The sequence below is a fragment of the Triturus cristatus genome, chromosome 9 (assembly GCF_964204655.1).
Source record: "Triturus cristatus chromosome 9, aTriCri1.1, whole genome shotgun sequence".
Taxonomy (NCBI): domain Eukaryota; kingdom Metazoa; phylum Chordata; class Amphibia; order Caudata; family Salamandridae; genus Triturus; species Triturus cristatus.
In genome coordinates this window covers 146,740,854-146,760,507 of record NC_140592.1, presented here as the reverse complement: position 1 = coordinate 146,760,507, position 19,654 = coordinate 146,740,854, and the positions used below count along the sequence as shown (strand labels likewise).

General features: G+C 42.9%; 1 protein-coding gene across 8 annotated transcripts in view; it reads left to right on the top strand.

Annotated features, from left to right (window-relative positions):
• Positions 1-19,654, top strand: part of WNK2 (WNK lysine deficient protein kinase 2) — a 647,264-nt gene that overhangs the window by 337,128 nt on the left and 290,482 nt on the right. For 6 of the 8 annotated variants that reach the window (XM_085624584.1, XM_085624585.1, XM_085624586.1 and 3 more), the window contains one exon: positions 3,995-4,480. The exons of the other annotated variants lie outside the window; for them this stretch is intronic. In XM_085624584.1, the coding sequence (XP_085480710.1) occupies positions 3,995-4,480 (486 nt within the window). The remainder of the gene's footprint in view (positions 1-3,994; positions 4,481-19,654) is intronic. 8 annotated transcript variants of the gene reach the window in all.

Below are 19,654 nucleotides of genomic sequence, written 5' to 3'. Positions count from 1 at the left end.
TTATCAGCACAGTTCTCCAAAACCGCATTGTTTCAGAATGCTGAAGTTTTGACCATAATTAACTGACTAATATCCACCACTCAAATTACTTTCATATTTCACCATACTAATTCACCACTAATCCTTTATGGGTTTCCGGAGCAGCGTGCTTCAACACCCCATCAGGGGTAACACGCGCTATATAAATACAAACCTTTATTTCCTCTTCTATCCTTCTGCTATCCTTCCTAATCCAAATAACTGACTAACCTATCCACCACTTAAAATATACTTGAATGTTTCACTATACTAATTCAACACTAATCCTCTATGGGTCCCAGAGTAGCGTGCTACTCGCCGAAAAAGCGCTTCGACGCCTCGTCGTGGGTAGTAAGCGCTATATAAACGCAGTTACAATACAATACATCGTACATGACAATCACGCTTCTGTACACGTTTTATTTAGATATTCTGTACTCATTTTTCTGGCTTTGTTTGCTGTAATTATCCGGGAGTTGAAGTGCTTAATTTGGAAAACATACTCTAATGTTGGCACAGGAAAGGGGGTTTAATTCATGAGGGCCAGAGCTTGAGAACCAGATTCTGACAGTCTTTTTCCAAATGTATTTCAAAATAAATCTGCTGCAATGAAATTGGCATCACAGATTTGACTGTAAATCTGTTTGAGATTACCTAACTGGTTAAAAAAAGAGGCTGTATTGGTTAAGACACCTGATGCAGAGGTCTGTGTCCCCAAGCAATTTTGAGGAGATTATGCTGGAAATGATGACTCTAGTGATTAACACAGCTCTGGGAGAGTTCTTTGTTTTTTCCAATCACAGTTTTGACTCATGAAGTAGTATAGAGGATGAATGTGCCTGACGCAAGGCACACTGTGTAACATGTAGATCACAGAATATTGAGCTAGGTAAGTGGGTTACTGCTTCTAACACTGAGGCAATTTTGTTCCTCCCAGTTCATAAGTTGAAATATTCTAATATTGTACAGTAATCGATTTACTGCTATGAAGGTGCTGCATGCAAACTGTTAGTCTTGGGTTTACATCCTTATTTTTTCTCAATCTGTTGTTCTAAGATTGCAAAGTAGAGTTCCTTTGGGAAGTGATAGTCTTGTTAGAGCAGACAATTACAATCAACTGCATTACGTTTTATATTCTAACTATATGGTCCTCCCAGCCATTCACTCTTAACATAGAACGTCTAGAAGTTTGGATGATATGAGATTCCTACACCCTGTAAGACTCAATGTCTTGTGTAACGTTTCCTGTACATTGATTTACACACTTGTATGATTCATTGTCTCTGTTCAATGAAAGCACTCCGACACCCTACACTTAGGTGAGTGGTGCTATAAAATAATTACATAGAAGAATTTAGGAGATGACAGTTAAATCGATATTACACTATTTAAAAAAAAAAAAAATGTTTTCAGTGTTAGAACTCCCTGCCAATTCCCATCGGGAGTCGGGCTTACTCCCTTCGCATACTCCTATGATAATATAAAGTGATATATTTTTGCCTCACCACTTTCAAAGTTCACCAGCAGCCACTGCAGAAGAGGGCAAGGTCATCGGCATACAGAAGGTTGCTTAACTGGGCACCACCAATCTTTGGGGGGGGGGGGGGGGGCATGGCTTTTTATCGCATCTAGTTCCACTGAGAGATCGGCGATGAACAAGTTGAAAAGCAGTGGAGCTAACACACATCCCTATTTAACTCCTCTTGTCGTCTTGATTTTTCGAGACAGATGTGAGCTGGTGCCAAGCTTGACTTGTATCCAGGTGTTAGTATGTAGTTGGACTATGGCCTCCAAAGGTTTGACCGGGATTCCCCATTTCATTAGCTTCGCCCAGAGTGCTGTCCTAGGGACCCGTCAAAGGCAGCTTTAAAGTCAACAAAACAACCTTAAATGAGATTAGTGCTTTATCGAGGAGTATTGATAATGCCAATAAGTTGGACATGGTGCCTGAGTTTGCAATGAAACCAGTTTGATTTTTTGGGATCAGAACTTTCAGGTCAGCCCAAGAACTCAGTTCTTCGAGTAAGATACTCGCAAAGTACTTTGCCTCATTGTCCAGTAAGGCTATCAACCTATAATTGTTTGGGGACGAGTAGCAGCCAGACTTGTGCATTGGGTGGATTATTGTACTTTGCCAGGAGGAGGGTATGGTTGAACTCAGTGTAAAATTGAAGAGTTGTTAGTTGTTTTTACCAGAGAGGAATATTTGATTTAAACAGGACCTGTGGCAGGCCGTTTGGACCTGGTGCTCCGTCTGGTCTTGCTTTTGATAGTATTTTTGCCAGCCTTACTTGGGTGATTGAAATGTTCTCACATTGATATTTCATCGACTCATGTGAACAGTCCTGGCACTTTGTAGGGCAATTTTTAATCATTGTGGAATTGTTTGTTTCTGTAGGATCTGCTCCTCCATTGGCCCTAAAATGGCCAGTCAGAAATATGACCCATTCTGCCTCTGCGATGTTTGCACTCCCCTGGCTGGTTGTTCCGTTGATTTGTCTATTCATTAGCGCCCAGAATTTTCTTGTATTCTGGTTTGTGCTTTCCCAGAGAAGCTTACACCCGAGTTGTTCAAGGTGGGATTTTTGGTCCTTTTGGCAGGCCTGTCTGTGGTTTTTTTGTGCAATTTTATAGTCGTGCAGTCGATCGTTAGTCGGGGTGCTTCCTGATTGCCCGTAGGGCAGTGATTCTGATTTTCTTTAGCACCATGGTTTGATTTGAAATAGGGAACTGGGTCCTGCTAAAAAACATATAGGGGTGCGAATGAGATGGAAAAAGGCTTAACAAATGAGAACAGAAGTTTGACCAATCAGTGATGGGAGAGGCTGTCAAGGGGAAGCCACCTGATATAAATAAGAGGCATTCCTTCATGATGTTAATGCTGATATCATCATTCCATCTTAAACGTTTTAAGTTTTCGGAGTGAACTCCCTTGTGAGAAATTGGAGCAGAATCGTGGTGAGCTGCGTTTAGGGTGACGGTGACAACTTGTGGGTGGTGGTCACTCTCAGGTCACGCTATGATGCTATAGTTTTCCAAGTATGAGAACAGGCCTGAGTTACAGATAGTGTAGTTCAGGTAAGAGTGCTTTCGACCATTTGTCCATGTCCAATTCAGGGGAATATCCTGTTTGAACCTATCGTTCATTACGATGAAACCGGCGCTATAGAGTAGCAACACACAAAGCTCCCTAAACCACAATGTGGTAGATTTGGGGGTTTGAACTGATCCTTCAATGCCGGCGGAAGGAGTGGTAGAAGACCTCCAAAATCCGATGGGTTTCCCTGAAAAAGGTTGGTGTTAAAGTCCTCAGTGAGCAAACAGTCTGCCTGAGGAAACTCCCCAGCCAGATCGCACAGAATTTTGAGCAGACAGTTTAGGTGAGCCCTTTTTGTTCGTGCACTTGATTTGATATAAACATTAAGAAGCAGCAGGGATCGCTGTTGTCTCCATGAGTTGATTTTAACTCCACGCAGCCAGTCCTCATCGAAGTTTAGTGACTCAATTGAACCCTTGTTGTATGTTGCTTTATCTAAATACTGTGTTCCTTGTGTGTGGTTGGAAGTAGAACCATCTGATTTATTTGTGAGAATTCTGAGGTTTCTGAAAGCAAAGAGTGTGAGCTACAAACAGTACTGGGACATGGAGATGCGAGGCATTGGTAAGGAACATCCAAGATGTCGCCTTGAGGGGTTGGGGTTTCACAACATTTGTATCATTATAAATTATGAAAAGATAAACTGCAAAGGAACCTTATTTGAACATCACCAGTAGTTCGCAGTTGTTTAGTGTTGAATGTCTAGCTTTACATTTGTGTTTTAAAATATGCTTCGTAAACATTGTGTAATTAGAATTAATGTTTCCTTGGCTTTTGCCGAAATAATTTTCTTCTTTTGTAAGGGCTGGTACTGTGGTTACATAGCCATTCTAACCATTATGAGCATTTATTTCTCTGCTCTTGTATGTTGTTTTGCAGTTTTCGCAATATGCCACCCTGCCTCCAGTTATTTCGATGGCAGGACTTGACATCCTTCCTTCAAATGTGTCTGAATTACCTTCTGCCACCACTGTGTCTATTCCCACTGCAGCGGGTATGCCAAGTCTTTCAGTGAACGCTCTGACATCTCTAGCTCCAGCCTCTCCGGCTCCTCTTGGGCAGCCAGTTAGCCCATATTTGTTCTTGCCTTTCCAGGCAAGTGTGCCAAACTTTTCAGCTGCTCCTGTACCTACAGTAACTGCAGTACCTTCTGAAGTGGTACAGTCAACGTCAATCCACCTACCACAGCCACACAAGTACCAGCCTGTTTTTCCACCAGTAATCCACTGTGAGACTCACTACCCTGTTCACTCTCAGAACATGCAAGCAGTGCCACAACTTTTTCCTCCACTCCCTCATTTACTTCATCCAAGCATAATTCATCCTTCAGAGCATGCTCTTTCTACAGTTGGGCCTAGCAACCAGGTAATACTTTTGATATTATCACAGTTAATGAAGAAAAGTACAGTGTAGCATGTGTCATAATAAATACATTACTCTGTTCATAGGCAACTCATGAACGTCAACAGGAGAAGCATGGGCTTTCTGGTTGCAGGTCCTCAGTTGCTCTGATATAGTGAGCTGTAAGTGATCTGACCTGTGAAATAGTAGTCTCTACATTGGCATTTTAGGTCAAACATTCATCTCTCCTTCCCAACTAAAAGACACTGATTAAATTGTACTGTATCGGTGTTTGGATGAGCTTCCACAGTTTCACTAAATGAGGAGCCATAACTGCCTCAAAAGAAATCTAGTATAACCGATGTTAAGCGTGTATCAAAGCAACAGGAAAAGATAATTGTGCATTTCTAGTTTAACACAAACAAAATATGCTTTTAATTAATCGATCTTAAAATGACTACTTGAAGTGGAAGAATAGCACATTTAAAAAACACAGAAGCATCACTTAGGGAAACAAAATCGGAGTGCTGTATGCCAGGCTGCCTTTCAGAAGTCAAGGGTTTGTATCTGTTTGCAGTTTTATTATTTTAATGATCTTTGAACTTTCTCCAAACAGACCATCGTTACAGGTCAACATTTTATTAGCAAATTAAAGATTAAGTGAATTAAAGTATGATTACATTGTACCACTTCAGAGATTACCTTGAAACTTGCAAACATTGCCAGTTTAGAGGGCCATTTCTCTGTGTGGCGGTATGCCTTAGCAATTCCTGACTTACCCAAGAAGCAGCATTACCAGGTTTTTACAGGTTGCCACTGGCCTCAATTAATTCCTTGGACTGGCTCCTTATTTAAACTAATAAAAAAGTAGCACTCACATGGCATAGTTTTCTAGGGTATTAATCTAGCTATTGATGCATTCATGCATATTGTGATGTGCTTTCAAAACCATGGGTTCATTGTTAACCCTCTCTTCTCCCATCTTGGAAGGTAGTGTGCCAGGGAACCAAGTGATACATTACATCACCATCCAGAATGTAACCTTAAAAAGCATGATACATGAGCTATATATTCTTCAGGAGGCTGACCATGCTAACTTGTTTTACACAGTTACACGCCTCTTGTAAAAATATCAGTAATGCTCAGTTAATTAATGAGCTGTATGTTTAGAAGTAATCTGTAGCCTAATTGTGCAGAGTGGCAACATGAAGTTCAAATGTGTACCAGGCATTTGATGATTTATTTTTCATAAAATATACACTGTCCAGTTGGATCATCCACAACCACCCCTCAGATGTTCTGTTTGGAACAAAGCAAATTTTTCAGTCTAAGCTATATATTTAGGATTCAACCAAGTACTCCATTTTCCCCGTCTTTAGCACTGGAAATGTTATGGATATGACCTACAAGATTTGCTACTTCCTCCTTTCCCACAGATGGATGTGTTCAACTTCTGCCTACATGCTTGCCAACATTAATCTCCCACTGCATCCTTGAATTTGGAAATTGTTGTCTTAGTTTATCTATAATAGTGCAATGTTTGTTTCCTTGATACTGTTCCTTGAACAGTAAAGGCTGGATCCTCGCAAGCATATCAGAATAACCATGCATTAACTATTTTCCATTAAGAATCCCTGTATGTAAATTTACTTTCTCTGGACATCCTGAAAATCTACCATAATCTTATGGACTTGAATCTAAAATGAATATCCCAGGTTTTAGCCAACCCACTTAGTTATAAGCTGGGAAATGGAGAGATGGAAGTCAAAAGTGCTCAACTTGCAATGTTTAGTAGTCCCTTTGCCATCTTCTTGAGCCTTTCAGTGGAATTATGAAATTCCATTCCCATATTCTTGAAGCAAGAAAAAAGAATCCCAAGTGTGTGCACTCATTAAATGTCTCATCCTTTCCGATGGCTGGCTGACCACACCTGGAGTGTGTTTAGCTGTCTTTACCAATTTGAGCCTGGAGAGAGAAATGGAAGAGTATAATATAATATATTTCATCTGTGCAATTGGCTGATCAAGTGCTACAGATCTGACTGCCATGTAAGAGTGACAGGCATTATTCTCTTGATAAAATAATTATATTTTAGAATTTCTATAAAATAATTATATTTTTTTGTTTTTCTACACTGAGGTCATGACACGCATACAGTGTATCCATAACGACTGCACTCCTATTGACAATACAAATGAGTCGGTCTATGCACAGTAAGTGAATGTATGCATTCTCAGATGATCTTCTTTTCAGAATTACCACTTGCATTGTTCAATTGCTTCTGAAGATCCTATGCCCTACATTTAGGAAAATTTGATTGTAGTCAACTGAGTGTCATTTGCAAATGCTTGATTTATGAGCCGTATCCCAATAATTCATGCAAAAGGAAAATCAAATTAGCTTTTTCGTGGATGGTTGCAAGAATGCCTATTATTAGAATTAGCTCTTCTTTTGATAGTTGTATGAATTCCTGTTATTACTTTCGCTCAGTTTTGGCAAGCATCCAGCTCTCCTTACCATTTAGGAGGCTATGGAAGGTTGCTGCACTTTTGGGTGTTGTATCTGTTCCTCAGGTCAACAGTGCTTTTAATGAATAAAAAAACACTTTTACCTTTGCATTTTCATGTCTTGTTTTTTCTTTGCCATCATTGGTTCATTTCTCATGTTGGCACATATCATAGCAGATACGCGAGTCCCACTACTTGGATTGTGTACACTTATTATAGAAAGGCTGTGTGCAGCTGACCTGGTCTGACTTAAAAGGAATGGGTTTCAGGTTAAACCTGCTTCCTTCCATTCTGGTTGCAGGCTGTGATCCTGATTGCTTATAGTTAGGGTAATGGCTTGCTGCAGGTCATGGTTGCAGATAATTTCCAGTTCTGTGTCCCCTGTGTTTTCTCCTCGTTGTGTTATGCAGTGTCCTGTAGCATTCTCTGTGACTAGTCACTTAACTCTCTAGACATTTAAATGTCCCACTTCTCTGTTGGTAAGATGCTCTGGCGAAATGAAATCTATTTAGTGTTTATTTTGTAGATTCATATAATGAATTTCTCTGGGGATTTACTGTTTCTTTGCAAATATCCTTTGCAACATCCAATCAGGAATGAGTACGCTTTTCACACACCTATTGTTTCCTGACTTATGCAAAGCCAGTCGCCCGCCCATGCAAGACAAGAGCGAAGCAGAATCTGCGTGTTTACGCTGCTTAGTTAAATCTGCTCCACAACGGTGTCTTAGTGTTGAAATCTGTTGATATTTGTAGACCTTGAAAAGGCCCTCAGTTAAGTTGTTGAAGACCTGTGGGTTGCACTTGAACTAAAAGGTAGGAAGGAGCTATGCTTGCGATACTGAGAGAACTTCACCTTGTCACCAAAGTAAGGTAACACTGTGGCACAACAATTTGAAGTAAGCACAGCACATAGATAGTATGCCCTCCTACTACGTGGCAGGCTGTCAAAAATACCATTCTGGAGGTTCCTGCTATAGACTCTGATTTGTATAGAATAGTTTAATCATTCCCAACACGGGTAGAGAAGCCCCATTGTTGTGCAGACCCCGAGTTTAGTTGCAGTTTTACTGTTATGCTTGACTTGGCTTTTGTAGGGAAACTAGCACTAATTCATCGTGTTATGGTCGCAGGATCTGTGGTGGTAGCTCAAACATTGAGGGCAGTGTCGGAGGTACTCACATTTCACCCATACACACAACTCTTGTATGTTTCATCTTCCATTCCATCTAGCGTAGACTGAATCTTAGCACACAACGCTGCCAAACTATTATTATTTGTGTATCATCCACATGTGTGAGGTTTGAAGCTTTGTTTTTGCCTCTGGAATTATTGGAAGAGCATTTGTAGTGATTTATATCAATACCTTGCAGGTCTTGGAGCATTTAGATGAAATAAAACGCTAGTATCACAGGCCCAAATAGTTGACCAAAGTATGACCAAACACACAGAGTTTTTTCCAACTTGCTGATTTGGAGTTGTCGGAACTCTGCTAAAAAGTGGTTTCTAGGATCCTTTTGGAAATATTGATGGCCAGAGGGGTAAGCCTGCTCGAAGTACATCTGAGAATGATTATGTACTGTACATTTCATGTGAAGAGTATTACACTACAGTTATAAGGTTATTTTGTAAATGATGTACATACTTGCCTTTTGCATATATGGCGCAAAAATAGTCTGAAATTGAAAATAATTGATCTTCCATCAGCTCTCACAAGGTTGGTCTGTGTAAGTATTTGTGAGAAATTAATCAAATGCATATTTTCTAGCAGTTAACATGCATTTTAACTTGTTCATAGTGAATGCCCAATTCATTCATTCATGACTGTTAAGATTTCAGAGCGAATTAAATGAGCAGTGCATTCCTATACACCAACACTTGCGCGCTCTTAACATTGTATTTCTTCACAATGGGTGAATCTTCAAATCATTCATGAGCAGCAGTGCTGCCCAAAATCAAAACAAAAAACTAAATTACAATTTACTAGCTTTTAACATTTGTGTTTCTTAAATTTTATATCTGTATTGTTTGTGTTCCAGCGCCATAAGTTCTATGAACACGTTAATTCTTACTGGACTGTACTAATGCAAGTGCCTCAGTATTTTCTCAAAAGGGGTGGACTAGAATACAAGAGTGACACTGCCCATGTCAGTCCGAGGCTGGCACTTGCCCAGTTGGCTGCCACTGCCCCAATCTATTTTTTTATCTCAACCTAGCAGGCAAATGGTGCTTAGTAGTTCTTTATTTGTTATTTCTGTGGCAGGGCTGTGATTTAAGGGTTGTAAGAGTTTCCTTCAGTGTGCCTGCCTTTCAGAACTTTCTCCATTTCAGAAGTAGTGAATCAATGATGAGTGGCCCTCCCTCTTTCCTGATCCACACAAGTGTGATCTCCTATGACCGAGTCATCAAAATCACCAAAGTAGCTTAGATTATTAAATGTGCTTTCTTGAAAGAGAAGACTCCGTGTCTAAGGAGCTACAGGATTTTGGTTAAAAAAAATAAGGTGAGAAAATGTTTACTTACACAGCTGCTTACCATGTAGGGGCTCCAAAGGCTAGAGAACACTAGTCACCCTGCTGCCCAACCAGCTTCGTGTGCTCAACAAAATCTATGTCTTAAACTAGAGGTTCACCAAAGTACGCTCTGTTATTGCGCTCACACTCAAAGCGGCCTTTAGGCCTGATTAAAATTTTTTTTACAAAATCCTTGCACTAGAACTACCCAACACTGGCGGCTTGCTTGAAAAACCAGACCCAATTCACAGAGTATATAAACTGAAGTGGTGCAGCATAGCTTTGCCTGCCGCCCACTTGGCCATACCAAACTAGTAGCATGTTGCATTGGATGGACAGCCAAGGCCTAGAGGGTTAAGCACTGTGCTAGAAGTACATTGTGCAATTGTTCCAGCAAAATCGAGTGACATTGTCAGACACCACTGACATGTGAAGCATCATTAAGGTGGCAGATTGACCCAGGTTTAAACTCATTATAATAATTTTAGAGGCTTCCGAAAGCGTTGATTCAGTACTATAACTCGGTCTGAAGCCAGATTGTGTGCTATGGAGCAATTTATATGCATGGTGGTAATGTGGAAGCTGACCGGTTACCTTTTTCTCCAGCATTTTAGAAACAACTGGGAGGAATAAAGGCCGGTCATTGGGCATACAGTCCGCCTTTTAAATAACCTACCTGGGCTTTTAACAGCTTTTTGGAACAGTTGCTGAAATAGGAGCTTGATTAAATAAATTATCTGCAAAAGACTGAAATTCTAAGTGAATTTTCTCAATTTTATTTTGCAAGAATTACAGACCAGTTTTCGGACAGTTTTGCTGAATGGGTAATCAAGACTTACAATCAAGCGGTTCTCTCATGCGATCAATATATTTATGTAGAAACCAAGGTATTGGGTCATATCCACCTATTTTTCCCAAAATCCTCTTGAATTTAAATCTGGACCAGCAGTCTTCCTTCCAACCTTCCAGAATATATTGGGATGCTTTCAGAAGGCCTTCAACTATTGGATGTTCATGAAGCCTCAAGACGTTTTCTGTAAGAAATTCCGAATTTTTACTCACTTGTTGACCAAGCCTCAAGCCAGCAGCCAAGGCTGCTGCAAGAAGATGAGATGTCATCTGTTTACTACAGTTGTACGCCGTGGGATTCCTTTGGCTAGATAGAATTTATGCACTTGTGCTCATGGCTAAATAGTGATATAGAAGCCATGTAAGTACACCTCACTTTCTTTTATAAACACAATCCATGTTGTGTCCCCGGCAGGGCAAAGACCACTTTTTACATGCTTTGATTTAGAATATCTTTAGCTACTCCTTCAAGCACTATTGATACAGCAGTCTGTGTGTCTTAGATGCATGGGAACCTTTAAGTCTATGGGAACGAGATTGGGGTACTATATTCAAGGAACTCACCATAGTTTCCCCTGTTCCTGCAGTCCCACAGAATCTTCCTCTAGAAAACCTTTTTCCTGTGTTCGCTTTGTGGTGCACTTTTTCGTCAATATCTGGAGTGGAAACAAAAGTAACCTAACTTGGTGCCCATTTTGGTGGTCTTCATCATCTCCCTCTCGGTTGATGCTTGTGGTGTGCTCATGGTGGCCCTTTTGTGTTCACAGGTCAGGTTTCTGCCTCCCCCCCGCCCCCATGCTACAGCATACCGAGCTCCTTCAGAATCAGATTGGAAAAGGGAAACAAAGTGAGGGTGTTGGGGCTAGATGTGAGGGAGAAGGAAGATAGATGAATAGAAAGGGAAACGGAAACCAGAATATTTATGGACCGCCAAGAATGAATCAACAGGTTTAGGTGGGCATGAATAAAAAAAATAATTAAAGCCGTTCAACAGGTGAGCTCCAGGTGTGCAGAACTGAATCTAGGTGACACGGGCCTGGGCCCATCTCACCCATACATACACAAGACCTGGTCATGTTATGAAATAAGTTTGCCATTTTCTTTTTGAGAAAGTGGTGAGGGAAGTGCCCTGTTACTGTCTTAGAGTGTGACGCTGCATCCGAGAAACAAAGTAGCAGTATTACTTACAATGGTAAAACTGGTTAAAACATTTTTGCCAATGTATTACGTCTTGTGCAATCTGTGATGCTTGTACTTGCACATAAAATGCTAGAACCAAACCTTTTCAATTGGCATGTTAAGAGGGTTCAAACATTGTGAATAATGTTTTTGGAGGAATACAATGAAATTTCATGAAAATACCTTTATGAATGTTTTGGTTTTGTCTGTCTCTTAACTATTTTTTGTCTCAGAAATTTTATTTGGTAATTCTACTATTTATGTGTGCCTAGTTATACATAAATCTTTGTCTGCTACTGATTACCTAACAATGTACTAACTCGTGTTAAACATTATCTTTGGCTGTTTTATTTGAAGTAATTTGCATGCACGTGACATAAAATATGGTGTGTTTATTGAAAACATGTTCAGTAAACCAGCTGACTGTATTGGGAAAAACGTAATTTTGCTACAATGCAACAAACTAATTTTTGGTTTGTAAAGCAGAGAAATGCGAATATTCTTTTAGCAACCCAATACAAATCCATATTTTTATTTGCATCCTGGTTTCTTCCGACGTAATAGAGCATTTGAATGCAATAATTTAAGATGCGCATACATGCCCTGCTTTCAGAAATTCATTGACCTGCTGAAAGTAAATGAGAGTTCACAGAAAGCAGTTTGCACCCACTGCATATTTAATGCTATCAAAACAATGCTCACTCAAAGTATTGCCAGGGACTAGAGCTGTTGGAGGAGGAGATGAAAAGGGCAGAAGTGCCAGGACTGGCAAGTTCATTTGCAAATGACATTAGTGACCGGAGCTGGTCATGTTATCACCGGGCGACTTCGGCGCTATTGCTTTGAGTCACCTCATTATGTACCCTTTCCAGCAGCTTGGACTCTTGAGTCGAGAGGAAAACTAGTACTGATGTAATTTACCAGCAGTTATTCAACCTTTATCAACCGCTATCAAGTTAAAAACAAACTAGAAGCAAAATTAAGAAAAGAAAATGAATTTAGACTCTGTATTTAAATGATATAATTTGATAGTATGTGAATGAAAAAATATATCTGATAGAGACATCTAGCCACCGATTGCTTAGCTTGGAATACCTAGGCGTCAGGTTGGATCCGGAAGACTTCTGCTCGAGCAACACCCTTGAGACGCCAGTGGGTGACGTCAGTCAGCTCCTCATGACGTCATATGCGCGTCACCTATTTAGGTGCCACCTCAGCTTGCATGACGTCAGTTCTTTTCTTTCGGCGGCAGCGTGCGCAGATCTGTGAAGAGAGCTACCCTCTCACTTTTTTACAGGCTTTTTTCGATGTATTGTCGACTATGTTTGATGTGTAGGTTTTTCCTCAATGTCGAAGAAGACTTTTGGATTTAAACTATGTGACTCCTACCATAGCGCCATGTCATGATGGATCCACACTTAATTTGTCTCTGGAGCGTGACCATGACTCAAAGTCGTGCTCCGACTGCTGGGCCATGGCTCTGAAGGCTTTGACGGAGCGGTCCCCAAAGCTGCTTGCGTACTGGCATTCGGCTCCACGTCTCTCGCCCCAGAGGTCTCCTTCCCGGTCAACAGGAAGGTACGGGCACTGCTCCAGGAGTCCTAAGTCCCTGTCCCCCTGCTCGAAGTCAGTCAATTAAGAGGCATAAAAAACATAAGAAGTCAAAGCATTCTTCCACCTCTCCCCATCCGGCGGCCAACGCAATGGAGGAATCTCGGCACACTAGTCCTCGTTCTGCTGAACCTGCATCTCGGTCGGCTCCGCGCTTCTCTGCCTTTTCAGGAGCCGGAGCGACTCCTGCCCAGTTTGAAGAATTCTATGACACCATGTGCCTCATGTTTGGGCGACCTGACTCCCAGCGTGCCTTCAGCTTAGAGGGGGCTCTATTAGGTGCCCTCCGGCGGTGCCAGTCCCATTCTTATCCCCAATGACCCAGAACTAGATGAGGTCCTAGGTCGGAGCCTTATTTTGAGGGACTGCCAAGGGTCAATAGACCCTGTACAAGACCAGCCTGTGCACAAAATGGACTGGTATGAAGGATTGGGTGAGGCCAGTGGACTTCTACCTCAGCAGAATCTGGCCTGCTTTCTCCCCCTACCATGGTATACCGAGGAGGGAGCTTCATGTGCTGTGGTGGTGAGAAGGGCAGCCGAGGTTCTTGACCTTCAGCTCTCTTCGGTGGAAGTCAAGAAGCACATCTTGACAGAGGTCCTGCAGCCTGGTGGCTTCTATTCGCAACCCCTCCTGCCGTACGAGGCCTTGGCTGATGTCCTTCTGGGAACCTGGTCCAAGCCCAGCACAGGGGCTCCTGTGAATGACAATTGCCCACCACCATTGCTATGCATCGGGTGACCTGAAATTTCTCTCACCTACCACCGAGAGTTTGGTCGTCTAAGCCTCCAACTCAAAGGGCATGTTCCCTTCCACACCCCCAGACAGGGAATCCAAGAGGCTGGATAGTTGGGGCAAGAATAATGTTTCTTTTGCCAGCCTTGCATTGTTGTCAGTGAACACTGCATAGCTATTGTGCTGTTATGCCCACTCCTTGTGGGACAGAGATGCACAAGTCTTTCTCTCCCAAACAGTATCAGACAGGATAGATGCGCCCAAGTTCACCACTGACTCAATGTCCGACGCCATCGCTGGCTGAGAACTTCTGGCTTTTCTGGGGATGTCCAGGCTTCCCTTTTAGGCATGTCCTTTGATGGCACTTATCTCTTCGGAGACCATGCAGACATAGCCCTGGAGTGCTTTAAGGATTTATGGGCTACGGCCAAGTCCTTGGGCCTATTGGTGACCACCCGTCCCCCATCTGCTTTTCTTCCCTTTTGTGGCCGCTAACGGGGCTCTCAACTGCACCAGCCATATCCTAGCAACAAGACCGTGCAAGTTCAGCAACCTCTGCGCAGCCGTGGGCACGGCTCCTTTCAACCCCGTGGGTCAGGCAGCCAGAGGTCGAGTCAGTCCACTCCTACGCCTGCAGCCTCTAAACATTCCTAGTCCAGTCCTTCAAGATCATGGGTGGCCAGATGGTGGCAGGATCAGCCATCAACTCTACAACTGGCAACACATTACATTGAACGAGTGGGTTTGTCAGATAGTCCGAAAGGACTACTCCCTATCTTTTGAGGCTTCCTCTCCAGACCAACTCTAACTGCACTGTGACCATAGCTGTTCTGGACACAGTGCAGTTGCAGACATATCCTCCTGAGTGGCGGGTTCAGGGTATTTAGGCTGTGATACTGGTGTTTCAGCCTTTATCCTGGATTTTGGTGAGATTGACTGAGGCTGCTGGGCCTCATGGCCTACTGCATCCTGCTAGTGACACATGCCAGATGGCATATGTGGGCTCTGCAGTTGGATCTGAAGTTCCAGTGTGTGCTGCATCAGGGGAATCTCTCCAACACTGTCCAAATCTTGGTGGAAACTGCACAGGATCTGCAATGGTGGCTGGCCAACTGCGACTGTATCAGAGGCAGACCCCTTTCCCTTCCAGATAACACAGTAGTGGATCACGATTGGTGTCTTCATCCGGAGGTGGAGCAAGTTCTCTTTCAGAAGTGGGGAGAGCCTTGGTTGGATCTGTTCACCTCGGCGGAGAGCGTGCAATGTCAACAGTTTTGCGCGCTGGAGTTTCCAAGGCGGCCCTTACTTGGCAATGCTTTTTGTCTCTAGTGGAGCTCAGGACTCCTATACACCTTTCTATCCATACCACTCCTGTGCAGAGTGCTCAAGAGGATCAGGAGTTCAGGAGTGACCGGGCCCAAGTCATTCTGGTGGCTCAAGACTGGGCACGGAAAGTCTGGTATCCCGAGCTTCTCTAACTGAGCATCAATCCTCCAATCAGGCTGCTCCTTTGGGAGGATCTTCTGTCGCAGCAGCGGGTGAGGGTCCTCCACCCGAACCGGTCAACTCTACGCCTTCTTGCATGGAGATTGAGTGCCAGCAGTCGATCTTCCTCCTAAATTCTGTGATGTGATTTTATCAGCCAGGCGTCCCTCTACCAAGACTGTGTATGCCTGCCGGTGGCAGAAATTTGTAAAATATTGTGCAAAATGGTCTATTGATCCTCTTTCTGCTTCCTTCTCTCAAGTCCTTCTGTTTATGTTGACCCTTTCCCAGCACACTCATAGGGTACTTTTTGGCACGGTCTCCCTGATAGAGGCTGCCAGAGCAACCCTCCTTATGTAAATCTCCTATTGTAAATAGATTTCTTAAGGGGCTTATACATATGTTCACACCTGACCATTCATCATGCATCAGTGGGACCTTAATTTGGTTCTCACCTTCCTGCTGTGCGCTGCGTTCGAACCTCTGCTCAACTGGCCACTCCTGCTGCTTTCCTTCAAAACAGCCTTTTTAGTAGCAATAACTTCTGCCAGGAGAGTGAGCGATTTGCAGGCTCTGTCATCCAAGCCTCCTTACCTGACCATCTTCCCTGAAAAGGTGATGGTTCGCACTAAGGCCTTTTTCTTACCGAAAGTGGTAACACCTTCCCACGTGGGGCAACCAGGCACCTTGCCCACTTTCTATGCTCCTCCACACCTGTCAAAAGAGGAGGAGCGAATCCACCACCTGGACCCAAAAAGAGCGCTGCTCTTCTACCTTGACCACACTAAAGAGTTCCTGGTGAATGACCAACCCTTCGTGGGGTACGTTGCATCTAAGAAAGGTTGTGCTGTACAGAAGAGGACTATCTCGCGAATGGTTGTCCTCTGTATCAAAAGCTGCTACACTCTGGCCAAGAAACCGCTCCTGAAGCTTAAAAGCTCATTTCAACAGATCTAAGGTTGCGACCTAAGCGTTGCAACATGGTTTTCCTGTCCTTGACATTTGTCAGGTAGTAGCATGGGCATCACTTCACGCGTTCTCTAAGCACTACTGCCTGGACAGTCCAGTCCGCAGGGCGGTCTTTTTGGCCGCTCTGTCCTGCAGGACTTCCTTGTCTAAAATTGTCAGCAGTACCTCCCCCGGGGATGGTATTGCTGGGGTATCTTTTACAAGGTAAGGAATCTGTGGCTAGATTTCTCTATCAGATGGTCAAGTTACTTACATTCGGCAATGCCTTATCTGGTAGAGACCTAATCTAGCCACAGTTTCCTTACCCACCCATCCTCTCCTCACTGCGGACAGGTTTTTTGGGTCAGGGCTGATCCTTTTCAGGGTCCTAGTTGTTCTAAACACACCACTATTGGTGCCGTTCATGGCTCCGTGCCTCTGGTGTGGAAAGTCGTGGAAAGTAACTGACGTCAGGGTGTTGAGGTGGTGCCTATATAAGTGACGAGGACATCCCTTCCAGCGCGGACGCTGCCGTCATGTGGAGCCGACTGAAGCCACCTACCGAGGTGCAATGGTATTACTCAAGCAAAAGAATTTCTGAATCAAGCTTGACGCTTGGGATATTCTAAAGTAAGGAAACCCTGACTAGATTATAACTTGTGCTTATTGAACTTGTTCGGTGAACATAGTTTAGTGAAAATTGAGAATGAATATAAAACTGAGTTCATAGAAAAGTACAATAACATGTCCATACCAGTGACTTGTTTGAGCTCAAAGTTCCTAGCACACTGCACCTTGAGAATAAGACCTGTAACTCATAGATGCAACTCATAGATACAACCCAACAAGCATGGAGTGGGAGTGCTTGTGTTCTATGCTCAGGGGACTGGCCCTAGTAGTTATTTCTGAATTGCTCCTCCACGTACGGTTTTGCAGATGTTTAAAACCTTTCTCTATGGTTGCAGATGAGCTGGCAAAAGTCCAATTGAGTCCTGTCAGGTTCCAGTGCTTTTAATTTTAACCCCTTCAGTGCCCATGACGAGATAGTCTTGTCATGGAGCGCGGTTGCGCTGTGCCCATGACGAGACTATCTCGTCATGAACCCCGCCCGCTAATGAAACGCCCGGCACAGGGTGTGGAAAGGGCGGGGCACTGAAGAGGTTAAGCATCTTCATTCTCCCTTAGAGCTCTTCCCAAATGTTTTTAAAGTAGGTACCAGGTTTAAAGGTGAATGATGTTAGACCTTGCCTGTATTTACAGTGATCAGACCCTTGTCTTGCCTCCAATTCAGAAGAAAAAAGAGATTTAACCGAAGTGTCATCTGCCGGAGAAAAAAGGAATAGTAGAAGTCAGATGTAGACAGATCTTGCAGTGCAGCTTTATATGCCTTGACACTTGAGTGAGTGATTCGTAGCGTGAGAGAGATTCATATACATGCCATGAGGCATCATTTTCAAAGGTTTGCTGCACAATTTAGATGATAGGGGAAGACCATATTTTTTGTAGAAGAGCTAAGCAGCACAAGCTATGGTGGTCATAGTGGCTTCTTCCTTGAGCAGGGCAAAAGCGAAGTTGCTCACTTTATAGTGGAAGGGCCAGTAGATAACACTTCCAAAACACGTTCAGTTTCATGCAGTGTATTTGGCCTCAGGATGAGTTCATGCACACTCGTTAGAGAAAGGTTGTCTACTACAGCAGATCCAATTAGTGCCTACATTGTACTTCACAGCCTTGTGGCAATATCCAACTACTCCATTACTTGGCGTACAGAGAATCGTAATTTGATATCCCTACTTCAACTGTCTTGACAGACTATTTGATCTTTTTCTGGAAAGCAAAGTCACAAATGCCAAGCTTTTCATTAATTATGCAATAATTCATTCATTATTCGGTCTTGCCAAACATTCAAATACAGTGCACAAACATTCTGCTCACGGGTACCAAACACTTCCCCAATGTATTACAACTAATGGCCATGCTTATCTGCTGTTTTTCCTAAGTTTAAAATAATGGATGTTCAATTTGTTACTGTTTTATCTCCAAAACTAGAGATATTTAAATTGTTCTCATACTGCAAAGCCCATGTGTTAATGACATCCCACACTCTGTATCAGAAAGTAGACGGACAATGTCTCATCTGTTTAATACTGAACACCAGTATTGTAGATGTTTTTGTGCTTGAATCTAGAGTAGTGGTCAAGCAAACTAAGGAGAATGAATCCACCTGGAAGTTAAAATCCGCATCAGGTTTGCCCTTTCTTATTACAGCCATTCATAAGACATTCTCCTTCCTCAGCTTTAAGATGGAACTTTGAGTTGGCGGTTCCTGAAAATTAAGAGTAACTGAACACCACAGTGAGCTGGCTTTAACTGTCAGTTGGATACAAGTCCATGCTGCTGTCTTGAAGAGAGAGATTCAATGCAATGTATTTTAACAAGTTGGCTAACTTTTGCTCAGAGGTGTTGGTGTCCATGTTGAACTGGATAACTGTGAACATCTTGGTTAACTGGATAGTTGCTTGCAGTTTTATAATTGATGACTGTAAGATTGGCATAAGTACTGGTGGCTGGTATTTCTTGGGGCGTGGTAGGGTATTTTAAATGGAGAATGTGCTGTATTCACCATTAGAGATCAAACAGCCACCTATTCCGATACAAATTCAACGGTTCACCGAGGGCTAGCTTCCCCCATTCTTGACTTGAGCAGTGTGGGAGCTGCATATTTGTTGGTCATACATACAGGAAGTGAGAATGAAGCGCTACCTACTATTGCCAAATGACCCACTTTCATTTTTTTTTTTACTGCATCCTCCACAGCCACTGGTAGCATACGTTCAGGAACCTATGCAAAACCACAATTAAATAGCAAATTTCTTGGGAAGATAGAGTGCAAATAAAAGTAAACTAGTTGCGGGGGGTTGGAGGTGAGGGAAGGCAGAGTGACCTCAGATTTCTAAATAACACCATCCATTAATCTTAATAAACACCATGCATTAAATCCTACATAGCTGAATGCATCTAGAGAACTGCAAAACTCTTTTGCAGTCCCTGATCCCCTTTACAATTGTTACCTATTAGTCTAATGAAGAACAAAACTAAAAGTAATTCCACACCATTGTGCTGAGAGATAGCACAAAGTCTCATCAACCATGACTGCAGTGCCTGTGCTTGGAGTTGTAGAGGTGAGACATTGAGTGGAGGCCAGGGACCCTGCCCATCACCTGGACACCTCCGAGATTGAGGCCCCAGGAGGTGTACATGAGTCAACCGTGCTACACAAAAAATACTTCTGGTTAAGCAATGCAGAAAGGAAGGATGCAGCACATTAAGTATTGATGGGTGCCATGCTAGATGCTTCTAGATATCTGGGCT